General features: G+C 35.3%; 2 protein-coding genes and 1 long non-coding RNA gene across 4 annotated transcripts; 2 read left to right on the top strand and 1 right to left on the bottom strand.

Moving 5' to 3' along the window:
• The first annotated feature begins 821 nt into the window (after positions 1–821).
• Positions 822–5,611, top strand: WIT2 (WPP domain-interacting protein 2). 2 transcript variants are annotated; one of them, XR_840119.1, is made up of 6 exons: positions 822–1,262; positions 2,497–3,056; positions 3,146–4,281; positions 4,511–4,694; positions 5,275–5,373; positions 5,451–5,611. XR_840119.1 is itself a non-coding variant. In XM_011010888.1 (5 exons), the coding sequence occupies exons 2-5, from the start codon at positions 2,519–2,521 to the stop codon at positions 5,280–5,282; spliced, it is 1,866 nt and encodes a 621-aa protein (XP_011009190.1). In that variant the 5' UTR covers positions 822–1,262; positions 2,497–2,518; the 3' UTR covers positions 5,283–5,611. The 2 variants fall into 2 exon arrangements, 1 of the variants encoding a protein (XP_011009190.1); XM_011010888.1 differs by having other exon boundaries at positions 5,275–5,611.
• A 5,761-nt stretch (positions 5,612–11,372) lies between these two features.
• Positions 11,373–12,509, top strand: LOC105114357 (uncharacterized). Its single transcript, XR_840115.1, has 2 exons — positions 11,373–12,059; positions 12,160–12,509. It is a non-coding gene; the product is annotated as an uncharacterized LOC105114357 (long non-coding RNA).
• A 4,347-nt stretch (positions 12,510–16,856) lies between these two features.
• LOC105119170 (uncharacterized) lies at positions 16,857–18,724 on the bottom strand. The gene is made up of 2 exons (XM_011017291.1): positions 18,633–18,724; positions 16,857–17,482 (listed from the first exon to the last, which is right to left on the bottom strand). The coding sequence occupies exons 1-2, from the start codon at positions 18,649–18,651 to the stop codon at positions 16,857–16,859; spliced, it is 645 nt and encodes a 214-aa protein (XP_011015593.1). The 5' UTR covers positions 18,652–18,724.
• Positions 18,725–19,204: the final 480 nt, after the last annotated feature.

Raw genomic sequence — 19,204 nt, 5'->3', positions numbered from 1 at the left:
TCAATATTTCCTTACTCTCAAAGTAAAAAAAGAAGTTAATCCATTAATTTTATCGGATTTTTTTTTAATGCAAGATTTTTTATGGATCCACAATTTAAATTTCTTTTTTTTTTTAATAAACATATGCAAATATTACTTGCCGTGATTGAAATTCTCCCCGAAGATGAATCCAGGAAAAAACTTGCACAAGATCAAAACATTATTCTTCCTTCGTATCTTTCCAGCTCATTTATAAGAGGATTTGATATTAGGTAATCTCGATTCTCAAATGCTAGCCATTAATATTCCATTTGGCATTATGGTTTAATTGTATTTTTGATATTTTTTAATTTTTTTAGTTTTAAATTATTTTTTATATTTTTAAATTGTTTTGACATGTTAATATCAAAAATATTTTTTAAAAAATAAAAAAAATATTATTTTAATATTTTTTTTTAAAAAAAAATTAAAACAACTTTTACTTTAAACTAAAGAGTACTTAACTTAGTGAACATGCAACAATCATGCAATAAGCAAAGCTGAAAGTGTTTTACGCTACCCCATCCATTGTCTCTCGGATCGTGGAGACATTTTAGTCTTTGGAGCATCAAAGGTAATTAACGTAGTTATCGATTCCTAAAATGTATTAATTCAGCAACACATTCCATCCAAATTCAAACCAAATTGAGAAAAATGAAGGGAAAGTGGCCATGGTTCTTCACAATAATGAAGAAATCATGGAATTAATGGTATTCAATCACGACCACCCAAAATTCATAAAACATATTACCTCTTTCAACCCCACCCCACGGGGAAAAAACAGATAAAAAAGAGGAAGGATACCTTCTCTCACATCGAGTAGAGTACTCCACTCCAATTTTCATTTCTGCTTTTATCCTTTTCCTCTGTCAATTAGTTAGGCCAGCTAGAACGTATTTTGTATGTGTATACATGCTTTGTCAGGAGCTGAAGTCCTTTTAATATTGCTGTGGTCTGAACACAATAATTCAACTAGATTGTAGTGTTGTTCGTTTCATCTAACGTACGCCGGAAGGGGGAGCCTGTCTTAAACCAGTCCCAATCAACGGTTTGTATAGACGTTGACTAACCAGTTCATCACGGCTCATTCTAGACTTAATCACCAGCCACACAGATCCCAGGAATACCAACGGTTTATGAAACGAGAGGGTAGTGGTAGCAGAGGTAAAGGCAGACAGACACAAGAAACTTTCTGTTCTTGGCCTGGATCCTCCTCAAACTCCATCAAGATTTCTCTCTCAAAGGTACTTTTTTTTTCCTGTTCTTTTAGCTCAGTTTTATATGTAGGTTATTGGGTTGTTAATGAAATCTGAATCTTCTATGTTGTAGTCTTTAATACAACGCTTTAAATTGTTGGGGTTTGATACACTAGATTCTTATGCTTTTATGAGCTGCTGGGGTGACAAGAATTGTGAGATCGGTCTTTTGTCTTTAAGAGATAGACATGGCTCAATGATGGTAGCTGGTTACTGGTGCTCTGGTAATAAAGGGGGTTCATTATTGGAGTTCATATTCATCTGATCAATATCATGTTTCAAGAGGTTGACTTGGTAAAACTATATTTAGAACAGTCAAGATTTCAATGGGAACTAAAAGGTTGACAGAAAATAAAAATACAAAACATCTGCTTGTCCGTTGGAGTCTTGTAAAAGTGAAAATTAGCAGGTTTTCCATTATTGTATCCGAGGGGGCTGAGGCGGGGTTGCCGATAATTGGGATGCTGGGAATGTTTTCAACGTTTTTTTTCATAATCTGAATTTGTGATTGTGCTCCAAAGGGTTGAGACAGTGTGTTAGCTCTGCTAAGAACATGAGATGCAGGAGTGAGTTTTGTGAGTAGCTAGCTAAGTACTTATCATTTATATTGAATACTTTGTGGTTCGTTGTTGAGAGTTGTTTTCTTATTGGAGACACTGAATTGAACAAAAAATCTAGAGGAATATTTACAAACAAATGTGTTTTCTATGTAAAAAGTATCAGTGGTTGTAGATAGAAGTTCAACATGTGACCTGGCAATGTTGTAGAAGAATTCAGATCTTGTTGAGAAGAATTAGGTGGAGACCTGAAAGCCTTACCATGTTACTAATTAACCTTCTAGCATGACTTTTGATGTGATTTGGATTTTCTTCGGTAATGAGGGAAACAACCTCCAAGGTCAAGTGGTTGCAATGCTTCCATTGGCAAACCAGATAGTACGTGATCAGATTTCTTTTTGATCTTTATTGATACCAGACTGTAAGTGATGTGGTGCTTGTATTCTGTTTGTCAAAACATTGTGTCTATTGCTTACTATTTGGATGGAATAAGAAGTTATCTATGCTAATACTGACTGCAATATTTACTTGGAGGATAACCCTGTTAATTTTTGCTTTCGTCGACTTCACTTTACCTTTCTCCCACTCGTATGGTAATTAGTGGGAATTCATGAAAGATCCAATGGAAAGCTTACAAAGTCTTGCTTATCTCCTTCCTTTACCAGGTTGTGGAATTGAGTGGTAGGAATGGCGAACTATGCCATTGAGGATGCTTACAGTAGCAACCCAGAATCCAGCAAAGTTTATATGCTTGAAAGAAACTCATCCAGTAGAGAAGGAATGCAAGAGGTTGAAAGTACCACAGAAGTTTTAACCAGAGTAGACTGGGACCTGGCATACTCTTCTGAGAAGTTGGTAAATTTGCATGTACTTTTAGTGCATCTATTGGCGCAAGATAATAATCTTGAGGCAAGAATGGCCACAGAAAATAGCTATATCCTGGCAATAGCCATTGAGAAGGCATTGGCGTTTGATCTTCTCACTGGGATTTTAGATTCCGAGGTAAGAGAGGTGGAGAATTTCATGGAAAATATCCAATCAGAGATTGTTGATGCCCGTCATAAAATATCTTCTTGCAGACACTCAACAGATCTATTCACTGTGATGGAGAAGAAATTGCATAATTCAGAAGAATCTTTGATGAAGTTTCGAGAGCATGTCTTAGAGGTGAAGGCACAGTCAGCAAAATTGCCAATGGCCTTTTCAGCTTTCATACTTGAGAACTGTAAGTTACATGGTTTGCTTTTCAATACAAATACATGAGAAATCTTGCTGTCATTAATAATCACCTGTCTGACATATGTTTATTGACAGGGAAAGGTGATAAGGCCACCGAGTTACCAGCCAGTGGGCAGATTTCAAATATGGATGCGAGTTCAAAAAGGCAGACAACTGAAAAACAAAGAAATGTCCTGAGGATGTTGGAAAAGTCTCTTAAAAGAGAAATGGACATGCAGAAGAAAATTTCTGCACTAGAACAAAATGAAGAACATCTGAAATTGAAGCTGCACTATACAGAACAGGTGTCTTTTTGCATGGAGGAAGCAGCAGAAGTTGTTTGGGGAAGATTTTTAGAGGCAGAAAATGCTTCTGAAGTGCTCATGGGGATTTCCAAAGAAATGGTTGGTCGACTTCAGATTTTTCAATTCACTTTGAACGGCTCAATCCAACGAGAAGATGAGTTGAGTTCTAAACTGCAAGATTGTATAAAACAGCTGGATGCAAAAGATACTGTTATTAAGAAGCTTGAGAGCAGCATTGCAGAACACATTGCCAGAAGTTCTCAAGTGCCCATTTTGACGGAAAAGGTGAAATCACTTGAAGAACAGCTGAAAAAATCAGAGTTACGACTGCAGAATTCAAATGCTTTAAATGCAGAAAGTCAAGAGCACCTAAGTGAAATGGAAAATTTGGTCGAGTCTCTGAAAGAAAGCATCTATGAAGCAGAAACGAGGGCTGAGAATGCAGAGACAAAGGTCACACAACTAACAGATACGAATGTGGAACTTGTGGAGGAGATTAATTTTCTTAAAGGCAGTAGAGATAGTAGCACAAAGAAAGTGACTGTGCTTGAGAAGCAATTGAGGGAGTCAGAAATCCAACTACAGCATGCAAAAGCGTCGTCTGAAGCAAGTCAAGAGCAACAAAACATGTTATACACTGCAATTTGGGATATGGAAACATTAATTGATGACCTGAAATCGAAGGTATCGAAAGCTGAGAGTAAGACTGATGGTGTAGAGGAGCAATGCATTGTATTATCCGAGTCTAACATGGAACTTAATAAAGAGATCAGTTTCTTAAGGTCTAGAGTGAATGCCTTGGAGATGTGTCTGGATGAAGCTAACGAATCAAAAGCTGCAAAAGCAAAAGAAATTATTGTAAGGACTGAGCTTATCATGGATACAGTCATGCAGCTAACCAGAGAGAGGGAACGTATCCAGAATCAGGTATTAAATATGTTTCGTATTTACCACATGTTTCCTTTCTCTCCCATAGCCCTAAAATAGGTTTCCATGACACTACCATCAAAATGCTTCATCTTTCTTTACGGGACTTCTTTTGTTCAGTTACTTGACCACTTTTAGAAAGAATGCATAATCTTCGATGATCAATTATAAAATACTTACAGGACTAGTATATCCATCTCAAGTTCTTTGGCTATGATATTTTTTGCAGCTATTTTCTCTAACAAGGGAGAATGAAATACTGGCTGCTAAGTTAAGAGGTGCTTCATTAACCATGTTCGACAATGGACATGGTGGTGGTTGCAAGTTGGTTTCTTCCAAGAATGATTCATTGAGTGAGACTTGTGAAAAACTTGTCGAGGAAGCAATGCCTTTGAGTGAAAGTCTCAAGACTGGTAAGATTTTTTGCCTCGGTTCTTGATAGTAAGATTCTTCTTTTAAGTTATGTCAATCTATGCTTTTCTGAATGTGTGTTTTCAGTTATCCCAGACACAGGTCTTCTAGTTCTTAGCGCCGATTTACTTCATCTAAGTTTGAAGCTATTCACTTCTTCTGGTTTTATTGACAAAATGTTAGGATGGAGGAGAGGGGACATTTAACTAATTTTGAAGTTCTTATTTAGAGACGGTGAAGTTGAAAATGTTCTTACTTCTGATATGAATTCCTTCTCCATATTTTGAAAAAAAAATTCCTCCTTTTTGAAAGTCTAATTATTGATGCAGCACTTGGGGCTCTTTGTTGCACTTGAAGGTATGTATTGATGACCTTGATTGGGCATTAATCCACCATTTTCTGCAAAATGCTCACCATATCTTTGATTATTCAGTTGATGCTCATCCTATTTGGCTTCCCTGTGAACATGATGATACATACAGAAATTTTCTTCTGATATTGAAAGATTTTCACTCTTATCATCTCTTCGGTTAATGTAGAGTTTTTGCTCAAAACGTGATTCATTTTTTGTTTATAAATCAGCTGGTTAAAGCATGCACCACAGCATCAGAATGAAGTGGGGATTTCCCATCCCACAGTTGATACGGTGTTTCAGAGATTGTAGGAGGGAGGACAAAACAGGCTGCAGAACAGCTAAATGTGAAAACAATTCTTGTTGCAGTTACTGCAGTGGTAGTACTATATTTGTTACATAAGAGAGATTTCCTACTTGATTACATCTGAGGGCTACTATTTTTCGTGGTGAAAGAAGCTGTTGTTGTATAGCAGGATTGATTGGAATGGCTTTTCTCCGAGTGGATTTGATTGTGTTGAATGCTATGCACATAAAATTAGATTTGTTTTTCCTCGTTTTTTGTCAGTCGCTGGTCTAACACTTCTTTGTGTGTGTGTGTGTGTTATGAAACAACCTGCTGGAAGGACATTAAACACAAACAAGCCAAAAATTATTGGAAAAATCCGTTTACGTGGCATCACGACTCAATTCCTCGAAAACGACGTCGTGCGATTGACTAAGCTTGGGTTATTTTTCTCTTTTGACAATGGATTAATTATGTATTTGGTCCCTGAAAGCTTGGTGTTCTCCTATTGTAACCCTTCGTTATGTTATTTACTTTATCCTTCACTCTAGAAACATTTTTAATGTCTTTCCATGCAGTTTTATATTAATTCTTAACATGTAAAAGAAAAACATGGATGCTTGTTTAGCTCACACTGGGCCATGTGTTAAGAACTAGCATGAAGTTGGATGGAAATCGGTTGGAGAGATCACAACATGGAGTAGCAGAACCATCTAAATAAGAAAAATATTAGAGAGGCCATATTTAAAATATGTCAATCGTGGAGGGACGGAATGTAGTGTTAACCATCCACCGAAGCCCTACTTCCCCAATTTAACACTATAAAACTCTCTCAAAATCCATCATTGCAGTTTGCAGCCACCACCCAAAAGAAAGAACGGAAAAAAAAGAGAACTATTCCGAAGGAGGCTATAATTTATCTATTTTCAGGTTCGGAGATGCACCAGATAGCCCCTTGTTTGTTCAAGTCTTAGACTTTCAAGGAATTAACGAGAAAATGGGTATTAGAGGTGCAAAATCCAAACTTTGGGCTAAAATAAAACTCTCCCTTTGTGCAGCTTTATTTGAGCTTTTATAAATCTGGCATTGGAGTCTGTTTTGTCCAAAAACATACGATATTTTTAGCAGGCAAAGCAAAAATGATGAGCTCTTTTGATCCGAATTTATTTATGTGGAATCACATTTTGTTAATGGTCTTCGAAGTTCTCTGATCGCTTTGCTCGCTGCTTCGTTTTTGCTGATGGTTTTGTGTTTTTCTTGTGCTCTTATTTCTTGGGGGGATTGGCCCGGTTTTTATTTTATTTTTTGCCTATGTTTATTGGGTCTTAAAGAATTTAGCAGATGGGTTTTGTACATCTAGTTTTTACCAAGCAGATGTTCTTTCGATTTTCTTTTTTCTATCGTTCTTTGTTGTTTTTGTTATTGTTTTTGGATTTTTGAAGGGTTGGTGTGCAAAAGCAAAATGATGAGATTAACATGGCTGAATCTGATGTGGAATTTTATATCACACTGGTCTTCAAAGTTCTCTGATCGCTTTACTGCACTGTAGTGATGTGTATACTGTTAGGTGAAATGAACTTGTTGCCTTAGGCTGTTGAATGTGCCTTTATGCCTAATTGCAAGGTTTTGTATGCAATCAGTTAAGCAGCGGAGTTTTATTTTTATTTATCAAAAAAATACTCCATTTTATTTTGATGGTAATTCGTTCTGTTTAATAACTCCCATTCCACAAAGAAATGCTTTGGTGTTCTGAGGATATGATTGCTCTAGAGTCCAGATTGTTTTTTCCACATCTGCGTGATTTGGTCTAGGATCCAATTGTTAATGTTGTACTTTCGTTACTAGGATTGCCACTGTATGTTTCTATAATTGGCTTTGTTTGCGTGGTGTTTAATGTGCTTTTGTGGTCATGTTTTTTTTATTATTATGTTCATCATCATGTCTTTTTTGAATGTGTGGAGAAGCAGTTTTTCTAATTGTACCTCAAGGGAGGAAGGTCTATTGAGAATGTTTTTCCAATCTCATCTTTTACTTGCCAATGAAGGATGTCAATAATGCAGGCACCAAAATTCATAGCCTGGGATGCATATATGTTTCAGGCTGTACGAGCATGGTGCCATAACAATTTCTTTGTGATTCATTGCATCTTGACTGGTCTTTTTCACATGATCGGTTGAGCATGAACTTTGAAGAATACATTCTGCCTTAATGACTAAATACTCATTCCTTGCTCCAACAATTCTATGTCAATGTGTGATTTGTTCTATGATGAGTCGTTGTGCTTGAAGATCCCATAATTTACCAGGCTTTTTTTCGCGAAAGTGGACAACAGAATATGCTACGTGTTCATGGTTGATTTTGATATGTAATAAAAACAGAATAGTGAGATCTGATAATTGGAGAGATTGGATCTGCTCTTCTGTGGGTGTCTGTATGCCTGCACAGTTATTTCCCTACTCTTCTTATACAAGGTAAACCGATCGACAGTTTCTTTCTGATTTTGAGGATTTGGCATTTCCTAGCAACTATGTTTAATTTGGTAGATTGCAGAATCATTCTGCGTTTTTATTTGGGACCAGTAAAACCTTTTGCTTTTCCACTCGCTGTTTACCATCAATCTCCTGGTTTTTACTGCACTCTGTTAATTGACCATTTATTCACCATCAGACTAAAAGGACGACAAAATTAAGGGAAGAAACATTGTGTGGATATCATTTGTTCCGTGATCTAGATTCTAAAATTATTTTTTTCGAACTGGGAATTCCCTTCATGATACACGTATATGCTGAAAATTAGCAAAATAGCATCTGTCACTCAGGCTTGTAAGATGGCTCCTCGTGGAACTGCAGTCTTGAGAACTACTCTTAACACATTCTGACATTGTAAAAATCTCTCGGTTCTGGCGAATATTTTGCAATTTTTGGATGTAAAATTGTACCATCAAAATGTATAGGGAGTAACTAGTGGTGACTTCTGATAATATTTGAATGTAATCGTCATAAGAATATCTTTACCTGGTGGCGATTTGATATCATTGTGTACAGTTTTGTCACTTGTCTCAACAGACATGGAGTCTTGTTTCCACATAGCTACATCAAGGCTAGTTTCCTCAATGGGGCCCAAAACCACAGACAAGGAGTCTAGCTCAACGCAGCATGAGGGTTACCTCATCCATCCATTGCCATCTGCGAGCCACGACCATCAGCAGGCATTTCGCGATTTCCAAGCACATCCTGACGGTGGATGGATAAGATAAACATCTTAATTTGTATTTTATTGTACCTAAATTTCCACAATAGATCAGCGAGGTGATGTAGACACGCATCCAAACTCTCTATCGACACGGCCTTTCGAGTCTGAGATGACCAAAATGTCCTATTCCCACCATTGGCTGTCCATCACCTAAATAAAAGCACATGGAAGCAAATTATTTTGAATCCGACAATCAAAAGGCGTGATCGTGTTCTTGTTTTTTATTTCTTTGTTATAAAATAATTGTTTTTTTATTTTTTAAAATTTATTTTCTTATATCAGATCTAAAAATACAAAAAAGAATGATTTTTTTTTTAAAAAGGCCGCAAATACAAACATATCTCCACCTCCTTCAATCACCCTTCATCTCTTTCAAAACTCTCGAATCTCTTTGTTAAATGCTCATATTTTCTTGGTTCCAACAAATAATTATTCGTGGAGTTCCCAAGTGGAAAGCGGTCTAGACTGTAGCTATTGTCAGTATTTCTGCTTGTTTTTTCACCCCATTTTCTTCACCCATCCATCTGGGCTTTTGGGTTCTTCATCTTCATTTCCTTTAGGAAACATGAGAGGGTAGAGTTTGGTTGTGAGTTAAGTCTCATCATTGATTTCGACCCTCGCCAATTATTGTCAAAATATATTTGGCGATATTTCAATGCATATCCATTTTATAGGTTTGGACCAATAACCAAAATAGATTGGATTCATTTCTAATTCCATCTCTCTTAATTTGCCAATATTTTAATGGAATGATTTACGATCAGGGCAGTACATGCATGCTGTATACCTTTCTTGGTATTCTAATCCTCTCTGGTGGAATTACTTCAATCCCATTTTTGGAAGTTCAAATAAATATGAAACGCAAAATGGATAACCCTTCGATTATATTTCCATAAACTGAGCAGGGTTTGGTTGACCTCGCGTTAAAACCTGGAGTCAACTATGGGCGAGTTCATCTATATAATAAGCCTGAAAACTATTAAGGTTTCAGACTCCCATCAAAATTAAACAAGGTGAACACACTCATATATCAAACACATATATCTCTCTAAGAATTAACCAAACCAGAAGATATGGGCAAGTCTTCCATTAAGTTGGCCTTCTTAGTCGTGCTCGTTTTCGCAGCTGGTAACTTCTTCTTCCTTTATTTCTTGAGAACGATTAGTCTTTTTCTTTTATATTACAAATGCATGATTCTTTATCTACTACAATTGACGGTGGTTGTTGATGGGATTTTTCTTCGGGAAAACCACTGCTTTTCGCAGAGAACTTTTTCTGATGAAAATATGTCAGGAAAAGTTTTAATCAAGCTAGGTAGCTGCCATAAAAGGTTTCCCGATGAAATTAAAGATATTGTCGGGAAAGCTGACTACTTTATCAGACAACAATTCGTTTTGAAACAGCGAGGCCATCTCCGATGCCAGCCTCCGCTTATATATTTCATGGCGAAATATCATTGTAAGCTTTTCCGATGAATTTTTGTCATGAAAGCTTCATTCTACCACTCGCTTTCGTCACTATAATATGTTTTTAAGACGTAACCTTTGTCACAAAAATGCCTTGTCTTGACAGGTATTTGTTTTAAACACTATTTTTTTTCCGTCAGAAAAGGTACATTTTATAACAAAAACTCATTGGGAAAAGTGAGGGAATAATTTTCAATTTTTCTTTATTTTAAAACAAGAGAAGGATCTTTAATCTTTTATAGTGTTTTATATTCTTAATTTCTTATAATTATAAGATATGATCAAGGGATTCTTCAAGATCTTTGCTGAGTCCTTGGGTTTTTTTAGACTCTAATACCACAATGGATAATATAATTGAATTCAAATTCTATTAAAAAAAACTGAAGTCTCGTAGCTGCTGACTATTCTCGATCTTTTATATTATTTTATATTTTTGTAATTACTCGATAAACTCTCTAATATCAAATCATTCTAAATCTTATATATTATTTTACATTTTTATAACTGTGAGTTAATAAATCAAATAATTTTTATAGCCTCACTCAATAATTTATATTAAGTCTCTGTATTAAGATGGTTTTTTAACATCTTCATTATAATAATAATAAAAATATACATGGATACTTCAAGATTGTTCGGGATGATGGAACTTAGGTCCGAGTTAGAATGTTCGGTGAATTATATAATTTCTCCAGGACGGATGTAATATTATCGGGGTAGTGAAAACTAGGTATTTGAAGGATACATATGATGCCTATGCCACATTTTATTAGATTAATCTGCATGCTGTATAAATGTACGGACCTGTGCTCCTTGGTGGTTTTGAACTCGCCATTTTTCCTTTTGCTATCTGCTTGACTTGCAACTCATATACCAAAATATTCCGAGTATTAAAGCTTATTATAAGCTCCACAAATTTCTTTATCCATAAAACTATATTTTTTCTCGTTAGTCTTTGTAATCATCTGGTTTCCAACAAGGGAAAAATTAAAAAATGGAGAAGGCTTTCTTCATCAAGTGAGATTCTTTAGGCATCATCAAGACCAAATACAGTTTGTTACATATATATTAAGACTGCGGCTAATGCAACAGTTTATATATTTGCAGTCATGTCATTTTCAGCGGTATCAAGAGCTGATGGATCCGTATTTTTGCCGTGTAAAAGTGACTCAGACTGTAAAGCTATCGAGTGTGCACACGGCACTGCCCGTTGTGTTAACAACAACTGCCGTTGCGACTCTATGGTGGAGAGAATTAATGCAGACATCTTAGCTGCAGATTGTAAACATGACAAGGACTGCGTGAAGTTGTTCCCATAACTGTTCCCTGGGGAAATGTTTACGCGGTTCCTGGTTGCTTAGAATGTGTTGATCAATTTATTAATAATTGAAATAAGGTTTTTCAAGAGACAATGACCATTCCTCGAGATCGCTGATACTGTTATCGAGAAAACAGTCTCTTTAAGAAAAGTGTATCACGTATAAATCTAGAGAAGATAGACTATGATATCTCAATCTACCAGACAAATGAGTAAGCTCGCTTAAGGAATATTATTAAGGGTCAAGAATTTTTCATCCTTTTCATGTGGGAATCATCCAAAGAATTTTTCAAGGAATCAATCAATCTGAACATATAAGTTTAGAGTGTGTGTGTGTATTATCTAGCAAAGCTAAACCTTAATATATTAGGCAGGTCCTACGAATATCAATGTGATTTCACAGCCAAGGCAACAAATCTGATGAAATCCGAAATTTACATGAATATCCAACAATCCATTTATAGATTTAATATCTCATCCAGAAACGGGAAAATTAACATTACCTTACATTGTATACCTAATTGAGGCCACCGTTTCAGGCCAAACAAGGAAATTTATCTACAGGAATACGCAAAGGAGGATGTTCACTCTGCTATAAATTAGTTCCACCATGATGCAATTCCTCTGCACGGACAATGGAAAATACCTCGATGAAATTGAGTCTCTCGGTCATCTTCTTTCTCATCACAACTGGTTAGCCACTTGGTTCACATGCTCGAGTATTATTACTTCATTCTTCTTGTTGTTTTTTACATGGCAAGCACTGACTGCATATACATAATAAAATGAGCAGGTACGTTGTTGAAGATGCCAGGAGCAGATGCAAGGGCACCAGCTCGCTGTCCTCGGATGATTGACTGCAGCTCGGTGTGTCAGGGGTTCCCCTACAAGTGCATTGACGGCGAGTGCATCTGTGGTAAAGAGGTTATTCCCTGGTCACCTGCTTCAATCCAGCTACAAATTAGACAACTGAAGCGATGATTCCAGATGGGCATGGGACGTGCAAAGTATCTTTAAAATAATATTAGTTTTCTGAAGAAATTGAGCCTTAATTTGTTCTCACTACTAGTTATCCTCTTCTCTTCTACAGATGAGTTGAAAGAATCAATTGCGGAAAAAGCAAAATATCTCTCTTATTTAGATGAATAATCAATGCAGTCCAGACTTTCTTCTCACTTAGATGCAAACAAATTCTAGAATGAAATGCTATTTTGGATCGATCATCATCACTTTATGATCTAAATCATGGATTTTATTAGATTAAATAAATTTTTTATTAATTAATTGATCTGCACTTGACTGCAAATAATATATATATTTTTTTAAATGTAGCCATTAATAATATATTTTTATATCAAGATTTCTTTTAATATGAGATTTTTTTAATTGTAATCCAAAACCATTGTTGAGGGCTGTGGAAAAAAAAAAAACATCATCTATTGTTATAAAAAATAATGCCATGAAAATAAAATAAAATAACAAAAAATATTTAATCAAATAAAATAAAAAATAAAATGAAAAAATAAAATAAAATAAAATCAATAACATTGTTCAAAAAAAGCACTTACTAAGATAAGTCTTTAATTTCATGGATTCAAATTTCAAAGTTACCTAACAAAGAAATTTCAAATTAATTTGTTAATGAATTAATATGTAAAATGCAATTGAAAAAAACAAGTTAGATATCTTCGAGGGTATTTATACTTGACCCATTAAAATAAATATGATTCAATATTAAAGGATAAATAAAATATTAAAGGATAAATAATACATTCTTTATCTTTTATTTAAAAAGTAATAATACAAGTAACGCATAGTCTTATAATCTAGTTTTAGTGACCGGAGGGTTATCAAAAAGTCAAATCATATTTTTTTATTAAAAAAACTTGATTTTCATCATGTTTTTGACTCAAAACATTTACAAAATATTCTAGAAACATGAAAGCTTGATTATTTTTTTTTATTTCCATGTTAATGCATATGTACTCTCTCATGTAAAACTAAAACATATATTTACGTATAATTTTGGAGTTTCATATATATCTAGTTGTTAACTTCTCATCTTATGCATTACTTTTATATAGATTTTATATAGGAAAGTTATTGAAGAAGTTGTGTATATGATTGTTTTCTTCTAGAAAATAAAATTTATTTACAGTGTAATATACTAGATTTTGTTAACCAATATTACTGCATGAAGAAATAATAAAACATGACAAAGACCTATCAGGTTGTGGCTCCGTGGTTGTTGGGGCAGCTCTCCTTCCTTCGAATTTCGGTTCGAGTCCTAGTAGGAGTGGGGCTGGAGGGTTGTTTCCTTCGTATCTCTACTGGGTCCTCTCTGTGTGGTATGCCTGTCACCCCGCGGTGCCTTACCTGCTCATTGGACTTGCAAGATATTCAGTGGGCCGTGGGATTAGTCGTAGTGTGCGCAAGCTAGACTGAACACCCACATTAATAATAAAAAAAAAACATGACAAATTGCCGTAATGAATCTTTCGATGCCATCCGAATTATCCCCACCCAATACACATTAATCCTGCAGCATCATGAACAACAGAAAACTAATACAGAGTTTACTTCAAATATATATATTATACTGAAGTGTAATCAACAATAGGTTTGATTTAGCTTAGTATTTTCAGCTAATCCAATCATACATCACATGAATGTGGACGAGGTTGTCAGTTGTTGGAATCCCTGTCTCTGCTGGCCCTCCCCGTGGAGCAGAGGGCAATCACAAATGGAAGAAGTGATAGAACCCAGCAAAGGTAGGGGATCCAAGTAAGACTCTCCGGTAAAAAACAAGCAATGAATCCAAAAAATGCTAACAACATGAATCCTATCCCCAGCAATTCAATGATGTTTGATGCTTCATTGCAAGTTGTTCGGAGCAAAATACCATTCCAAATCCCCACAAAGCCTAAAGCAAGAGCGATCGCCATCACGCGCAGGGCTGAAGTCTCGTTAACCACTTTGTCTACAGAGAACAAGCCGATGGTCATGGGAACTGCTAGGATTAATACATGCCTGCCTAGTTCCTGCTGTCTAAGTGTTTCGATTATTCGATGGACAGGCTGATTCTCACTTGCGAGGTTTTCTTGTGTTGATGTTTGAGTCAAAGTTGAGGATGATGGAGAATTGATGGTAGTGGTTAACTCAACTCCTGCTGTTTCTACCGAAGAAGCTGAAGGGCCAGTTGAGGTGCTGGATGTCATGATCGAGTTTTGTTGGTTATCATGGCAGCAGCTGGATTGATCCGAGTCATTCGCTTGTGTGGATTGGTCTGGGCTGGATTCAAGATCATGATCTGGATCATCATGCTGTGTTTTAGGATTCAAAGAAAGAACGGGCAAATGTGAAACAAGAAAGAGCAAGCACTTGAGCATGTTTCCACCAGTAACGAACCTCAAACCTCTGCTAATGCAATAGAGAAATAGGAATGGGGTCGCCAAGAACAGCTTGATATAACGGTTTAAATGAAAGCAGAGTGATGGGGATTAAGTAGACTTTCAGGTCAATTAGGCAGATATAAAATCTCGGACGGAAGTATGAAGAGACCGAATTGATTGTCTTTTGTGCTTTTTAAACAATATTAAGTTAACAACCTGAATTTTTTTAATTATGTTATTAAATTAATTAAGTTTATTAAACTCAATTAAATTAATAATCTGAATTTAAAATTCTTCTTGTTTATTTAAAAACATTTGCATCACATGTTAAAAAAAAAAAAAATTAACCATGCTCGTGAAATCATCCAGCCACCCACGCATCTACATACGCATTTACATTCAAGAAAAAACCTGCGTGTTTGTTTTTTTTTTTTTTTACAAACGGTAATTGTTTATTAAATTTTTTTTTTCACAGTATACAATGCATTTTGACCATCTAAAAGCTAGCCTCCGAAATTGACTTTGACCGCCTGGAGAATTATAGAAGGAGTACCATATGGCCGCGTCTTGCCACTCCTCCGCTTGTCACTCTCAGTTTGAGAGTGGTCAGGAGAGAGAGAGAGGACGCCAGGACTTAATTTTCTGAAGAAATTGAGCAACTGAGACTTAATTTGTTCTCACTACTAGTTATCCTCTTCTCTTCTACAGATGAGTTGAAAGAATCAATTGCGGAAAAAGCAAAATATCTCTCTTATTTAGATGAATAATCAATGCTGTCCAGACTTTCTTCTCACTTAGATGCAAACAAATTCTAGAATGAAATGCTATTCTGGATAGATCATCATCACTCTATAATCTAAATCATGGAATTTATTGGATTAAATAAATTTTTTATTAATTAATTGGTCTGCACTTGACTGCAAATAAAATAAATATTTTTTTTAAAATGTAGCCATTAACAATATATTTTTATATCAAGATTTCTTTTAATATGAGATTTTTTTTAATTGTAATCCAAAACCATTGTTGAGGGCTGTGGAAAAAAAAAACATCATCTATTGTTATAAAAAACAATGCCATGAAAATGAAATAAAATATCAAAAAATATTTAATCAAATAAAATAAAAAATACAATGAACAAATAAAATAAAATGAAATCAATAACATTGTTCAAAAAATACGCTAACTAAGATAGGTCTTTAATTTCATGGATTCAAATTTCAAAGTTACCTAACAAAGAAATTTCAAATTAATTTGTTAATGAATTGATGTGTAAAATGCGGTTGAAAAAAACAAGTTAAATGTCTGTGAAGGTATTTATGCTTGACCCATTAAAACAAACATGACTCAATATTAAAGGATGGATAATACATTGTTTATCTTTTATTTAAAAAGTAATAATACAGGTGACGCGTAGTCTTATAGTCTAGTTTTAGTGCTGGGAGGATTATAAAAGAGTCAAATCATATTTTTTTATTAAAAAAACTTGATTTTCATCATGTTCTTGACTCAAAACATTTACAAAATATTCTAGAAACATGAATGACTGATTTTTTTTATTATTATTTTCACGTTGATGCATGTGTATTCTCTCTCATGTAAAACTAAAATGCATGTGTGCGAATGATTTTGGAGTTTTATATATACCTAGTTATTAACTTCTCATCTCATGTACTGCTCTCATATAGATTTTATACAGGAAAGTTATTGAAAAAATTGTGTATGTGATTGCTTTTTTCTAGAAAACAAGGTTCATTTACGGTGTAAGATAAAGGGAGAATTTTAAAAACAGAGTTATTAGCGATATATTGTGACTATATATATACTAACAGTGAAATATACTAAATTTTGTTGACCAACATTACTGCATGAAGAAATAATAAAACATGCCAAATTGCCGTAATGAATCTTTCAATGCCATCCGACTTATCCCCACGCAATACACATTAATCCTGCAGCATCATGAACAACAGAGAACTAATACAGAGTTTACTTCAAATATATATATTATACTGAAGTGTAATCAACAATAGGTCTGATTTAGCTTAGTATTTTACAGCTAATCCAATCATACATCACACGAGTGTGGACGAGGTTGTCAGTTGTTGGAATCCCTGTCTTTGCTGGCCCTCCCCGTGGAGCAGAGGGCAATCACAAATGGAAGAAGTGATAGAACCCAGCAAAGGTAGGGGATCCAAGTAAGACTCTCCGGTAAAAAACAAGCAATGAATCCAAAAAATGCTAACAACATGAATCCTATCCCCAGCAATTCAATGATGTTTGATGCTTCATTGCAAGTTGTTCGGAGCAAAATACCATTCCAAATCCCCACAAAGCCTAAAGCAAGAGCGATCGCCATCACGCGCAGGGCTGAAGTCTCGTTAACCACTTTGTCTACAGAGAACAAGCCGATGGTCATGGGAACTGCTAGGATTAATACATGCCTGCTTAGTTCCTGCTGTCTAAGTGTTTCGATTATTCGATGGAGAGGCTGATTCTCATTTGCAAGGTTTTCTTGTGTTGATGTTTGAGTCGAAGTTGAGGATGATGGAGAATTGATGGTGGTGGTTAACTCAACTCCTGCTGCTTCTACCGAAGAAGCTGAAGGGCCAGTTGAGGTGTTGGATATCATGATCGGGTTTAGTTGGATATCATGGTAGCATCTGGTTTGATCCGAGTCATTCGCTTGTGTGGATTGGTCTGGGCTGGATTCAAGATCATGATCTGGATCATCATGCTGTGTTTTAGGATTCAAAGAAAGAACGGGCAAATGTGAAACAAGAAAGAGCAAGCACTTGAGCATGTTTCCACCAGTAACGAACCTCAAACCTCTGCTAATGCAATAGAGAAATAGGAATGGGTTCGCTAAGAACAGCTTTATATAACGGTTTAAATAAGGGCAGAGTGACGGGGATTAAGTAGGGTTTCAGGTAAAGTAGGCAGATAGAAAATCTCGGACGGAAGTATGAAATTACAAGCCTAGAAGCTGGGTTCACTTGGTGAGTTGATCCTACCAGCAACTAGCCCCGTATGATCCGTAAAGAACCCTGTTCTGTAGCGACTATGAAAAATTGACTCTGGTTTCGATGGATTGCTTAAAGCTTCTTCTCTTCTTTCTTGTTATAAGTAGCCAAACCCTAAAAAGTGTGGAAATCCAAAATGATCCAAGGACGGATCCAGTCGGTACCGCACGATAATTGGAGATGGGACACTGGCTGCCACTGGACGGTGCAGTATAGTTGCTAAATTCTAGAAGTGAAGTACTTGCAAACCAAAGTTCTGGAATAAATGTACGGTAGAGCGCCAGCTAGACTCAAAAAAGCTCAGTCCACGTTCCAGATAAAACAACGACTCGATATGAAAATGATGGCTGTGGGTGATACGTAAGTGGGGTTTGATTCGGAAGTATGGTTGATCTTTTTTAAAGGTATAGCTTTTTTAAAGTACAAATTATATTTTGTAAAAATAAAAAATATATGTTTTGTAGGTGAATTCTATAAAGAAAAACCATTCATATCTCCGAGCCAAATTCCTTTATAGTTAGTTTATCACATCACAAAGGTATCTCAATATGATAATATCTACTGAAAAAGTTATTTCATGGATTAGGATTTTCGATTTAATAATGTCCAAGTGGAATAAAGATTTTTAGAAAAGAAATTAATGCCTTCCGTGAAAAAAATAAAAATTAATAATAATAATAATAATGATAATGATAATTTTTCTGAATGGATAAAGAATGAGCTGGCACTGGGTTGGATCTAACGATTGGTATCGACTAGGCTCCGAAAGAAACAGTAGCAAACTTTCCGAGAGTGAACGCTCACTTGCGCTTAAATCAGTGTAGTTCTTTTCGTAGATACAGAAAACATACCTTTCATGCTGCCATCCATTGTCTTCTGTATGCTATCTGTCAGGCGAGACACTCTTCAGTACTTGCTCTTCAAGCACAACCTTGTCTGAAGGGCATTTGGGTCTTTTTATCCTTCGGGGAGGTCCTCCTGCACCAAACACTGGCATTTTCAGCAAAAGAAAAATTGTAATTATTACGTACAATTTAAGCCCTTAATTTTCATTTTATATTTTATCTGTACGTAATCATGCCATGTTACTTATAATTAGTGACTGCAAGTCTCAATAAGCAACCGATATGTATTCTAAGACGAACTATAATTGCAGAAGCTGATTTAGATAAGTATCTTTAATCATTACGAACATTGTTTAAGACGAAAGGGAAGCATTTGCGATATTATTTTACATCTTACACATTTTTATTATATTTTATTATATATAAATATCAACTTTTTAATTCATAATTATATCTATTATCAAATATCACCTTAATAATAATTACACATTTATTTTTTATATTAAATTTATTTAACTGCAACAAAATGAGTTGAATAAACACATTTACATTTTATTTTTTATATTTATTGTTGTAAA

Source organism: Populus euphratica, unplaced genomic scaffold, assembly GCF_000495115.2.
Source record: "Populus euphratica unplaced genomic scaffold, PopEup_1.0 scaffold5.1, whole genome shotgun sequence".
In the NCBI taxonomy this organism is placed as follows: Eukaryota; Viridiplantae; Streptophyta; class Magnoliopsida; order Malpighiales; family Salicaceae; genus Populus; species Populus euphratica.
Note: the sequence above shows the minus strand (reverse complement) of the source record. Positions and strands in the feature narration are given on the sequence as shown.